This window comes from Muntiacus reevesi, chromosome 1, assembly GCF_963930625.1.
Source record: "Muntiacus reevesi chromosome 1, mMunRee1.1, whole genome shotgun sequence".
NCBI classification, from domain to species: Eukaryota; Metazoa; Chordata; class Mammalia; order Artiodactyla; family Cervidae; genus Muntiacus; species Muntiacus reevesi.
Genome location: NC_089249.1, coordinates 39,619,531 through 39,633,231, shown reverse-complemented (window position 1 = coordinate 39,633,231; position 13,701 = coordinate 39,619,531). Strand labels below are relative to the sequence as shown.

Here is a 13,701-nt window from a genome sequence, read left to right as displayed (position 1 = left end):
TTACAGCCAGAACATAGCACCAAGGTTATAGAGAGAAAAGAAATTGCAGTTATAGTGCCTACCTTCCAAGAATTTACCATAATGTTAGACAAATATACATAAAAAGAAATTTAATCAAAACATGAATTGAACAATATCATTGTACTTGAATCTTTACATACATGCATTCTCAACATGAAATATAGTTGATTTACAATGTTGTGCCAATAACTGCTCTACAGCAAAGTGACTTTACATGAATCTTGAGGGGCTGGATGCTGGCTTGAGTAGCGTGATGGGAGCTGAGTGGATTTAACCATTATAGATTTCATAAAGTGCTTGAATCTTAAGCTGGGTTTTGAAGGCTTAGAAAGATACTGCACTAAAGCGATGAAGGCAGTGGGCCTATTGGAAGGAATGGATGCAGAGATGGACACGAACCAGTCCTCAGGGCAGAGAAGAGCAAGGTCTGAATGGGGATTGAGAAATCCTGGATTTCGTCCCTAATTACCAAGCAGGAGACTCTGCAGCTTCCTCATTGGCAAATCAGATTGAGGGGAGCTCTAGTATTTTGTATGGCTCCAAAATCCAGGCTCAAATCCTCTAAAAATGTTGAGTGATTTTGAAAGCACACATATTTTCTTGGTTCCAGAAAGAGTCAAAACTGTAGCCTCTTAGGATATGATAATATTCAGGTGAGGGTGATGAGCCAGGATACAGAATCTAGAATCCATACAAAAGGAATTTAGGAGCCATTTAAATTTTGGGAGCAGGAAAATCATATGGTCGATCATCTATGTTTGAAAATCCTGGAAAACACATAATAGGAAGCAGCCATTCACTGATCCCGAGGTAGAGAGGGTCTAGACAAACTACAGCTGGGCAAGTGTCTTCTAAGTTAATATTTTCCTGTGCACTTAATCAGCATTAGAACAGGATTAACAGAATCTCCTGTTCTGGGCTAGGTGGGCCATGATTGAAATATCTCAGTATTTTCCCAGAAGAAATCAGACTCAAAATGTAAGTATCCAACCAGAAGTTTATTATGGAAGAATCACACGTCCTAACTCCCCTTTGACCTTCACTTAGCTTCATTTTCATTACTTTTCAACCTGTGGGCAGGAAAGAGGGATGCAGCCAGACAAGAACATTTAAGGAACAATTAAGCGATTCGTATGTTTCTATATAGTTCAGTAATGCTACTGCAAGGGAATATAAAACCAGGCACCAGGCTCTGAAAAGAAAGAGACTTTTGTCCAGTCTCATTTGGCCCCTCGGCGCTGCCGGAAATAACGGTCATAGGCAGCGTTGTATCCATACACCATGGCATAGCGTTCGCAAAGTTTGAAGTCATCACAAGCTTCCCGGTTGAGCTCGTATTGAGGCTTGTTGAGTTCTCGGATTCTAGAAAGCGAGAAGAAAAAAAAAAAGAAGAAGAAACCCAAATTGAGAGGCATAAAGAAAGTGAAGAAGTAAGAAAAAAACAAAACAAAAATATTGTGGAAAGATCCCATAGTGTTCGCGGCTCAGGTGTGTCTGACTCTTTGTGACCCCATGGGCTATAGCCAGCCAGGTTCCTCTGGCATGGAATTCTCCAGGCAAGAATGCTGGAGTGGGTAGCCATTCCCTTCTCCAGGGGATCTTCCTGACTCAGGAATCGAACCCAGGTCTCCTTCACTGCAGGTGGATTCTTTATAGTCTGAGTCTTGGGATTCCCCCAAGATGAAGAGATATTTACAGAACAAGGAGGAAAGGTAAAAGAGGGGGAATTTTCTTTTTCAATAAAAATATAAATTTTCTGTCTTTCCTCCTTTACCTCCTCCCTCCCTCTCCTTTCTGGGGTGTTCATAAAATAATCTTCTAGAAAAGCAGTTGTTTTTGTACATTGTTTTTAAATTCTTTGATTTTGGAATATACTTAGAAATAATATATACGATGGAAAAAAAACCCATTTCTCCCTCCATTCAGATCTGGGAATAATGATCACCCCCACCACGTGTCATCACCTACCTCTCTTGGGCTTTCGCTCTCCATCTCAGTTGTGGTGATATAAAGGTGTTAGCGTTTCTCCTGTTAATGAAGGGACCTTAAAACAGAAAATAGGTGCAATTTTAGGCAATCAGTCATTGAAAATATTTCCACGAGTGTTCTCTGATACAAATATCTTTGAAAGCTCACTCATTCATTTATGCATTTCATGTAACTATGAAGAGTAAAGGGGGAGATAAAGCAAATTTCATAAACTGCCTCATCCAAAGAAATTAATAAGCTACATGTGGGTTACTAGACACTTGGCACACAGGCAACAATAGACCTTGCTTGTTTATTTTGCTTTGGGTCATCATTTTGCCTTTCTCGATTTTGTTATTTCTACTTGTGTTTTTTATTCCTGTAAGGAGAAATCCTCTTTGTCCTGAGGACTCGTAGAACGTAATTTTAGATTTTCAGTAAATGAATAGTTTCAACATCATAAAATAATAAACAAATTAAAGATGAGCATGATATTTATTTCTCTACTCAGTCTTTATAAGTTGATATTCAGTAGTGTCCAGATCATCAGCTGATGTCTTGGTCTCCCAGCTGACTTGGCCTCCAAGCCTGTACTTTGTCATTTCTCACTACTCCTCATTTTCCATCTGTGTGGTTGTTGTGGTGCCAACTTAAAATTTCCAAATGAGATTTTATGGTTCCTAAGTATGTCGAAAGCATACTTACCATCTTGCAAATTTAAAAATTGCTCATCTGGTGATTTTTTTTTTATAGTCATTGACTTTTAAAATTTACTTTTCCAAAAGATACCCTCTTTTTCCTCTCTGTTATAGGTATTACCATTTTGTCTATGTAAGAATTAGGAGAGATTCTTCAATACCTGAGGTTTCAATAAGGAATTCAAATATTTACTTACTGATTTCATAGGATTCCAGGCTTTCATGAGATTCTGGAATAAAAAAAAAAAGATTCATTTTATTGTTACTTTTCACAGACCACAAGAGTTTAAATATAGGGAAGGAAGGGAAGAGTCAAAAAGATGGGAGGGGTATATTTAGCAGTGTGGTTATTACAAATTTCAGGCATTTAGAATTTATGAGCTATTTCTCTAGCCCTGTTCTTGCTGGGATATGTCTACTCTTTAGTTTTTCTGGTGTTGAAGGAGCCAGCGGCCCTGGTTTAAGCTAAAATTTTCTAAGAGCTATGAAGTCTTTAGGATGGTGAAAGAAGACAATTTAAGTGCTGCATGTAAGTCTCCAGGGAGCCTTGCTTGATTTAATTTGGGACCTGAAATAAGAACAGAATCAAGGAAGGGACATAGGGTTGAGGAGACAGGCAAGACTCTCCAGGCAGGCTGGGCAGATGGCTTGGCTGGACTTCTCCACGACAGGTTCCTAAGAGGTTCTGAAAGCCTCTTAAGAACCTGTGTTAAACTGACAGCCACAGAAACCACTGGCTTCAGCTGACATCTCACACTGGGCACGATGCCAGGTCAGAGAAAGAACTGAGACGACACTGAAGGAAAAGATTTCTTCTTTCTCCCATTCTCCTAGGCAAAGCAGGTAAATTTGGCAATAATAGACTCATAGTTGTAAGCATATGAGTGTGCTTGAAAAGTTAAAAAGAAGGTGAAAAACCAAATATTCTGATACAGAAAACTGGCGAATAATTTCAAGACTAAGGAGTAAACTACAGATAGCTGTTAATATAACTGAGGCTCAAGGAAACCTAGAATATCCACATAATTGAACCGTAAGACTGAATGACCTAAATCATGTTGCCTGAGATTTCTTTTCATTAGCTTCACACAGACACACATATATTTAACAACACAGTGAACCAGGCAAAATTGGTCTTTTAACAATAGGATCTAAGAAAGGAATTTTTCTCTGAGATTCTTTAAATGTAAAACTTTATTTTTAAATTCATTCACTAAAAAAATTTTGTCGTTAACTTTGTGAGATTGTCCTGCTCCTAGAGAAGGCTATACATATCATGTCGAGTGAAAATTGGTTTTCTTAAAGGTGACTGATTCAACCAATACCCTTAACCAATTGTAACCAAAGTCAAAATAAACATCCTTATTTGTTTAAATGAGAGCTTAGGGGCTGGAGAGTTGATATCTTTCTTTCCCCCACCCCTGAAATAGCAAAGTTTCCAGGTATAGAGCGACTTACCATAGAAAGAACTTGTGTATTAAGTTACATACAAGAGTCTGGATATTGAAGAGGTAAAACATACAATGGGAAGAAAAAAAAAAAAAAGACTTGATGGAGCAGATCAGTGCTCAAAGGACTTGGGAAATGTCAAATTCATGGTCCTGTAAGATTATAAGAGCAAAAGGGAAAGAAGAGAAGGAGGGAGAGGGAAAAAATCCATGAAAACTTAAGTCAGAGGCAGGAAAGAAAAAAACCAAAGCAGAGAGACAGCAGGAGAAAGTTCTCACCGTAACACAGAGCTGCCATGGCCAAGGCAGCCAGGATGCAGAGAAGGAGCTGGCTCTTCATGGTGTCTCCAGGTCTCTCACACCGTCTCCTGCAGCAGCAATGGGGAGGGACAACTACAGGCTGTTGGTGAAAGGCTGTGGGGTTTTTATAAGAATCAGAGCAGCTGAAAGGGGTGGAACCAGTGGGAGGGGGCCGGAGAAGGTGGAGACTGGTTGGCATTCAATGAGCACTGGGACTTTTCCCAAATACTCATTCCTTCCAGATAGTATCTACTCCGGGTGGGCAGTTTTCCCTCACTCCTGGACCTGACCTGTATGGCAGGATACTGCCCTGGTACACAAGCTGTGGCTGCCCTGTGTTTGGGTCAGACCTGGGCACAGGTCCACGGAGAAGGGAGTTGCCACAAACACGTGTTTGCCTTTCTAATTCCTTCTCTGGTCTGCCCTCCCTGGCCTTGCCTTTGGGTCTTTCAGGTTTGGTCCATACACAGAGCCATAGTGTTCTCTTCACCCCCCTGATGGATGGATGAGAGGTTCTGGGGGAGAAAGGACTTCACTTTCTGTGCTGGTTCTAATTTAGATTTATTTTCCTAGTAGGGCTAAACTGTTCATCTGAACCACTTGGGTGTTCGCCTGGTGATATATCCCTTTTGCAGTTTTTCCAAGTGCTCAGCAGGACAGGGATGGCCAAGGACCCCCCGGCTTCTGTTTCCTCCACTGGCTTCACAGCAACCTGCTCATCCAGTTTTGTGACTTGAGTCCAGCCCTGCACACTGATGGTTTCTCAGGCTGGCTATCACTCATCTAAAGTGCACTTAGGATACCCACCTCACCTTGTCTGAAGGGATTGTCTTGATAATGAACTAATTCAATATGCTTTTAGTGAGTGGCAGATGAGATGCAAGGTACCCTGCTAGGTGATGTGGGGACCTAGAGACAAACAAGTCAGTCCCTAAGGAGGTAAGAACCTCTTTACTATTCACTTTGCTCTTGAGCTGTCCTGTATCCTCCAAGACAGATTTTCACAAACACACAACTTCACAAGCACACACCTGCATCAGAACCAGCAGCTCTATTTCTTATAGAAGGATTGCAGTTTGGTGTCTTTGTTTGTCTTGTAGACAGAGCTCTTTTATTTTGTTATCCTCTTGGACAATCAGAAAACCTTTTCTATCAGATGTGTCTCTTTTCCTTGGGTACCCAAGAGTCTTCTCAACAGAAAAATAGACTTTTGTCACAGAACAGCAGATTGTAGAAGAGCTAAAGTTGCAGAACCTCTAACTTGGGCTGGAAGACCAAAAGGGGCTGCAATGGGGTGGGTGGGTATACTTTTCAATGAATATTAATTTCTAGGAGCAATGATGAACAGCTAGGCTGAGCCTCTTGCCTCATTGTTTTTGTCTTATTGGGGTGTACTTCCCTGGTCGCTCAGATGGTAAAGAATCTGCCTACAATGCAGGAATCCTGGGTTTGATCCTTGGGTCAGGAAGATCTCCTGGAGAAGGGAATGGCTACCTACTCCAGTGCCTGGAGAATCCCAAGGACAGAGGAGCCTGGTGGTCTACTGTCCATGGGGTCGCAAAAAGTCAGACATGACTGAGGGACTAACGCTTTCAATTTTACAGATTCTCTCTTCTCCAGCTACAAACATGTGCTTTGTGATGTATACTAGCTCCATCTTTTTCCTGTAGATTCTAGCAATCCCCTCTACTCCCAAATGCAGAGGGCAGCCATGCTTTGTCAGCTTTCTGACCTCACAATTATTTACTTTTCCATTCTCTAAATCCAAACTTGAAAATCTTACATTTCTCCTTCCAATTTAAAGTGAAATGAAGTCGCTCAGTCTTGTCCGACTCTTTACAACCCTGTGGACTGTAGCCCACCAGGCTCCTCCGTCCATGGGATTCTCCAGGCAAGAACACTGGAGTGGGTTGCCATTTCCTTCTCCAGGGGATCTTCCTGATCCAGGGATTGAACCCAGGTCTCCCACATTGCAGGCAGACGCTTTAACCTCTGAACCACCAGGGAAGCCTAATTTAAGCTTCACTTTTTTTTCATAAGTCATTTTAAACACAGTCTTCACTGGGTTAAAAATAAGACATGAAAACAGACAAATCAGAATGGCTTTGGTTATGAATAGTATTGTTTAAAATTGTAAAGGATTGAGAACTACCAATGTTTACAAATCTCTCTTTATTGTCCTTTTTAAAAAATATTTTAAAATAAATGATTTATTGTTTTCTTCTTAGGAAAAACAGGAAGTTAGGGAAACACATTACATTTTATGGCCCATATTAGTTTGCAGTTGATCCTAACTCTTCCTGGCACAACTGTCAATAGCATTAGCTGTTTTAACCAGAACCAAGGTGTTCACTCTCAATAGAATGTACACAGATGACGCTGAAAGACTGCAGGTTTTCCTCTGAGAGCAGCATCAAACTTGTTTTGGTTTTTGTAAGGCTGATACTTCCGTTTGGAAACTGTCTCTCACAAGTCTCTCATCTTTCCTTTCACTGTTTCCATCTATGTCTGAGTTCTCCTATGCTCAATTCCATTTACGTAGGATTCATAAATGATTAGCATGCGTGCATGTGTGAGAATTCAGAGTCATTCTATTTCTTTCCTCCCGTATCACTTGGTCTCCTCTAGTGCCAACTGGCTATCTAAATTGTCTCAAACACAATTCTGTATGTGTCAACTCCAGTCATGTATCCTAATAAAGAAGATTTGGACTAACTCAATGGAGCTTTTCTGTTGGAAAAGGCCAAGACTGATTTATGAGAGAGAGAAAAAATGGAGGTAGAGAAAAAGTGGAGGGGGAGAAACAAGGAAAAGCTTTAGTAGGCTTGGTTTGCTGAATGGGGGAGTTTAAGGAAGAGATTGAGTTATAGAGAGTAAAGCTTTGAGACAGCTGTAGGATGTAAGACATGTTGAAAATAAGACATGAAAACAGACAAATCAGAATGGCTTTGGTTATGAATAGTATTGTTTAATATTGTAAAGGATTGAGAACTGCCAAAAAATATTAAAATTGTTTTTAATTAATGTTAGCTGCTAATTTGCATTTTTAAAATTTGGATGTCTTGTAAAGACTAGACTATGTGAAGTTTTAACTTACATTTGGAATTTTGAAATCCAGTGAAAAACTTTTATATAGTTATTTCCCCCTAACTACTCAAGAGAAATGTTTTTCAGTGAAGAGAATATTTGCAGACACTCCCAGAAGTGACACCCAAGTTCTGAGAGAGGCAGTGATAGGATTCCCAGTTTTTATTTAGATTGTTCAGGAATTTTCTCATGTGAGATTGGCAGTGTGATATAATCCAGGCCACAGAAATACAAGATCTCCTATTCTACCTGTCTCAGGAGGAAAAGACAAGGATGGCCACACTTTTCAGAACCAGAAGTAGCCTTAAGGTTTTAGTCATCCATCCATCAATCCATCTCACAAACTTATTGAGCATTTATTTACCATGTGTCAACTCTAAGCTGAAAATACAGTGATGAAAAATGTATGAAAAAATATGAACTCTGCTCTCATGAATAAAGTGTGCTTTTAGATCACAAATTTAATCAGTGGCTCTTCTTATATGGACATTTGTTTAGGTAGCTGATTAGCACTAGAGAAGGCCAAGTGTTATGCTTTCTCATTGGACTGACTTTTTTATGGACTGACTTTTTATGACTCAGGAGTGCCTTTGTTTGCAGAGCCTGGTGAAAAACACTGGACAAGCTCAGAATTCAAGGAGAGAATTTGACTCGGGGGAAGGCTGGCAGAGCTGCCAGGAATTATTAGGGGAGAAGTTTCTTAGAAAAATATGTGCCGGAACATATGCCAAAAGAGTTATCACTTTTTTGTACTATTTCTGTGAAATAATGGTACAGTAATAAGGACTGATGCTAAAGCTTCAATACTTTGGCCACCTGATGCAAAGAGTTGACTCACTGGAAAAGACCCTGATGTTGGGAAAGATTGAAGGCAAAAGGAGAAGGGGGTGGCAGAGAATGAGTTGGTTAGATAGCATCACTGACTCAATGGACATGAATCTGAGCAAACTCTGGGAGATAGTGAAGGACAGGGAACCCTGGTGTGTGCAATCCACAGGGTCACAGAGAGTTGGACATGACTTAGCAACTGAACAACAACAACAAATAAAGTAAATGTTTTTCTCCACCAATTCTACATCTTCCTCTTTCTCTTCTTTCTTACCCTTTCTCTAGGGTAGAGACTGCTACCTTTGTTTCAGACTGCTAGGCATTTTGTCTTTTTTAGGAACTTTCCTGGTTCCCATCAGGTTGTTTTTTTTTTTTCTGTCCTATGAAATTCAGTTTTATTTACACAATGTTGGTTTTATGAGTTCATATTATTATTTTACTGGCAGCACTAAAACCTCACTCTTGCCAGTAAAGGGGAAAAGGCAAAGAAGAGAAGAGGAGGAGGCAACAGCCCTGAAAATAAAAACAGGAGTCACTTTCTGGGACGCTAAAAGGCAATGAATCGAAAAACATCTAACCAGTTTTATGAGACAATGCCGACCTCTTTGTTCTATTACGTTAAGGGAAGCTCCTTGAATGGATTCTTCATCTCGTATTTATGAATCCACATAGCTTTCTGTGAATCATTCCCCAGTCTTTTTCTTAATTTGTCTTGTAGCTGAACTAAGAGAAACTCAATCTTTGTCAAACTCAAGCATGGGAGGAGCATCTCGGAAACCTGGGCACAAAATTCTGGGGAAAGGTGAAGAAAGCTGGATAAACTGAACTCCTGGCTAGGAATGGCTGTAATTTCTCTCTTCTTACTATATAGATCATTTCCTCTACCCTTTTCTTTTCTACTAAAATCTTCATTTTAAAAAATGCTATAGCAGATATAAAAAATACAACTATCAAAGTAATATATCATACATCAAGTCTGCGCTATATACTAAGCACTGTGATAATCACTTTTTAGTCATTGTGATTTTTACTTCTCATAATAATCCTACACACCAAACTTAATTTTTTACATACTATATACGAGAAAATTAAGCTCAAGAAGTTGCATATTTAAACCAAGGCCATACAGCAATTAAGTGGCAAAGAAGAGATTCAAACACAGGGTTGTTTGACTTAAAAGAATATGATTTTAACCACTGATACAATCACACATTATTCCCTAATGTTCTGATTCCTACTTAAATAATTATGTGATTGTGTCTGCAGGGAACATTGAATTCCCAGTTTCAAAGCTAAAGATAAAATTAAACAAAGATATACATATTTAATATAATAATTTATTCAATGTCCTTTAAATTTTGACAATAAAAGTCAAGGATTTTCATAATGCCATTTCATCTCAGATAGTTTAATGACATAAAATCAGAGAAAAGGCATGCGTTCAGCATTGGAACCCAAGTCCCTCATTTCTCTATCCAGTAATCTGCATGCTAAATTGCCTGTCCAAACAAGCTCCAACTCAAAAAGTGTCTTCCCCAAACCTTTCAGCTTGCTTCAGGAATCACCAAGTCATCTGGTTTGGTATAAGAATACAGGCTCCACAGTGTCTACGAAGTCAATTTCTACAGTTACTTATACCAAACCAGATGACAGTCAGCAAACATGAGTGTCCATAGAGACTTGGTGATTCCTGAAGCAAGCTGAAAGGTTTGGGGAAGCAACCTATTTGGTATAAGAATACAGACTCCACGGTGTCTACAAAGCCAATTTCTACAGTTACTTAGACCCCAAGCAAAGTTGGAAATCTAGACTCAATTTATAAGATGCTCCTTCAACTCAAAGCAAAACAGAGAACAGATTCAGTGTCTCGAATCTTGGCTAGAGATGAAGTTGGGGAAGGCTGGCTGCTTACTCATCAGACTCTGGCTGCTTCCTGTGGGAAAGGTGTGAAGTTAAAGTCTGGGGAACTTTTCTCATGGCACCACGACCTTAGCTGGAAGGGAAGGGGCCCCATTAGATCTATTCTCCTCCCATCCCCACCTTGGCCACATCCCGTGTTCTCCTTTCATTATTCCAACTCACCAACATAAAAATAGTTCTTCCTATATTCAGAAAATTTACAACGGCAAGAAATAGAGCCAAGTAACTTGCAGGAACTGAAGAAGATATTGGTGGCTGGCAGAAACAGGAGGTTTGGAGATGGGACTGGTAAAACGTGATATGAGAAGGATGGAATGGTGTCTCTATGGGTAAGATGAAAGCAGTGCTCAGTTGTGTTCAACTCTTGGAGACCCCATGGACTGCAGCCCACAAAGCTCCTCTGCCCATGGAGTTTTCCAGGCAAGATTATTGGAGTGGGTTGCTGTTTTCTTCTCCAGGGGATCTTCCCGAACTAGGGATTGAACCCGCATCTCTGAGGTTGGCAGGTGGATTTCTTTATCACTGCTCCACCTGGGAAGCCCAAGGTGAAAGCAGAGCAGTATGGTTTTAAACATTTGTAAAATCATGAAGGGAAAGGATGATACCTTTGTTCACCAAATCACAACACACAAGAACTTGAGAGTACAGTTTTAAATTACAAAAAGTAGTTTTAGGGAAGATAAGACAATAGCTTTAAACAATAGTGAATGATTCAAGAGAAATTTAAGTACGCATAATAATGGTATCATTAGTAATGAGAGAAGTTAAAAATAGCTAGCCACTTTTAAAGTTGACCTGAAGAAATGAAAATATGTTCTTTGAACTCCCTCATCAGAGGTAGATATCTGGATGGACCTTGAGTACAATCCAGAAGTACGTCATTTAAGTGGAAATTTAACCAATTCTTAAGGTGATTTTAACTTTAGGTGGTAAATTGAGTGGGCTTCCCTGATGGTTCAGCAGTAGAGAATCCATCTGCCAATGCAGGAGACTGCGAGTTCAGTCCCTGGAAGGAGTGACGATCCCTTGGCTTTACTTCACCTTGGTATTCCTTCTGTATCTTTGCTACTTCCTCAGAGAAACAATCTTCATATAAGCTAGACTGGGTTCTGAAGAAGGGTCCTGTAATAGGTAAATAATCCTACTGGTTGAGGGATGTTATTTATGACTGGATAAAGAGAAAGTGGTGGTACCTAGACAATAGTAAGTTATTGTGTGACATTTGACAAGTCGTTTTAGTTCCTGAGCTTCATATTTCTCAGTGACACAATTAGGGGATATAAAACTTGACTAATGGGACTGTTGATTGGATTAAATAAGACAACACATGCAGAGTTTTCTCCACTAATGATTGGATGTAATGCCATCGAGTACATACAAACACACACACAATGTTATTTGAAAAAAGATTGGCTTAACTCTGTTGGTTTAGTGTTAAACCATATTTTTGGTTTGGTTGGGACATATATTTTGGTTTTCTCCCGATAGTCAACGAATAGATTAAAACAGAGGAGAGAAGGTGAAAAATGGGAGCAATTGAATCAGCAAGGTTTCATCCAGTGGGAACCAAATTGGACGCTGGAAGGGCTCAGTTTAGTTCCAACATTGCTGCAAAATGCCTGTGTGACTTTTGAACAAAACATTTAATTCTCTTTCTAAACATGAGTTGGAATAGACTGCTATGATTGTGTGCTCTAAATTATTTCATCCTTGGAATAGGTAAACAAGATAGAGAAATAATTATATAATCCAGAGTTTGAAGGAACACTATGTTCTTAGTGCTGTTTTGCAAGTGTTTCTTCCAGGGCTGATGGGTATTTGGGTGTCCACCCTGGGCTTGAAAACCACTAGCAAGATGCTTTGCAAAAATTTCATCCAAATCACTGCTTCTCAGTCAGCCCTCTCATTTCCCAATGTTGTCAGATAATTTCATTCATTCAAGCTGGACTTTGATATGCTTCGAAATCCTTGGGACCAAAAAAAAAAAAAAAAAAAAAAAAGGAAATCTTTTTACCCAGGGTTTGGTCAGTAGAGAAAAATCTCATGGCAGAGATCTAAAACTCTGCAATTCCTCTCCTTTGTCTCATCATCTAGTCACTGCAAACCCTGGAAATAGGATGAGATTCAGAAAAAGTTGAAAGAGGACAGGAAGGAAAAATTTCCAGGGTAATAGTAGAGAGAGCATAATGCAGAACATGTATTTGCTGATCAAGCTAAAAAGTGAACAGGCTGTGAAATAAGAGATTGTTTTCACATCTGATTGCTCCCTGATAGAACTGTGATGGAAAATACTGTTGTGAAGTGTGGGTTGTCATGACCTGTGGAAATTTAATTCAGCCTGCCTGTTGCTGTTCTCTTAAATGGTCCTATAGGCAGGGTTTGTCTGAATCTTGGAGTCATCATCCTCGACTCTGATTCTTCCAATATATCGTTTTCCCTGTTTCCTGTCTTTCTTGTAATCTTAGATTATTTCATTTCTTTCCACTCTGAAATTATAAAAGACATTTTTATTCTGTTGAGGAGAATGAAAGGATTTTTCGCTTGAACGCTTTCTCTGGCTTTTGGTAGGAGATAAGTGAGTGGGAGTAAAGACGGGATCAAAAGGAAGAGGAGAGAAACTGAAGGGAACAAGATGTAATGTAAATTTTGGTTTTGTTTTGCTTTGAGAGAGCAACAGAAAGGCAGGTGAAATAGATATGGGCTGTGGTGTAGGATGTGTAAGGAGGAGAGTTCAGCGTGAACTCTTGTTTGTCTTGCACTCCCATCAGACTGTGAGGTTTTTGAGGTTGGCCACTGAAAATATATGTATGTGTCTGTGTATATATATATATATATATATATTTCTTTCTTCTTTCTTCGTTTCTGTTTGGCTGTGCTTTGCAGCATGCAGGATCTTAGTTCCCATACCAGGGTTCAAACCTGTGCCCTCTGCAATGAAAGTGTGCAGTCTTAACCACTGGACCACCAGGGAAGTTCCTAGCCAGAGGATATTATTCATCTTTCAAACCTCCAACAACTGTCTGGTGTTTGAATTGAGCCAATATCCTTCTTATCTAGGTCTGGTGACCTAGTAGATAGACAGTGGAAAAGAGCACGTGTTTGGAGTCAGTAGGACTGAATTTGAATTCTGTTCTCTCAACTGAGTGATCTGCTCTTTGTTTAATTCTCATTTTCTTTTTCTAAAAGAATGGGGACGCTGATGGAGAATAGTTGGGTGTGGTGGTGTGTCCTCAGTCGATCAGTCATGTTGGATTCTTCTGTGACCCCATTGATTGTATCCCACTGGACTCCTCTTTCCATGGAATTCTTCAGGCAAGAATACTGGAGTGGGTTGCCATTTCCTTCTCCATGGGATCTTCCTGACCTGGGGATCAAACTCGTATCTCCTGCCTCTCCTGCATTTGCAGGCAGATTCTTTACCACTGAGCCAC

At 39.8% G+C, this 13,701-nt stretch overlaps 1 protein-coding gene across 1 annotated transcript; it reads right to left on the bottom strand.

Moving 5' to 3' along the window:
• Positions 1-1,000: 1,000 nt before the first annotated feature.
• MGP (matrix Gla protein) lies at positions 1,001-4,546 on the bottom strand. Its single transcript, XM_065940883.1, has 4 exons — positions 4,415-4,546; positions 2,885-2,917; positions 1,990-2,065; positions 1,001-1,383 (listed from the first exon to the last, which is right to left on the bottom strand). Exons 1-4 carry the CDS (start codon positions 4,473-4,475, stop codon positions 1,242-1,244), a joined length of 312 nt encoding a protein of 103 aa, XP_065796955.1. The 5' UTR covers positions 4,476-4,546; the 3' UTR covers positions 1,001-1,241.
• Between the last annotated feature and the right edge of the window lie 9,155 nt (positions 4,547-13,701).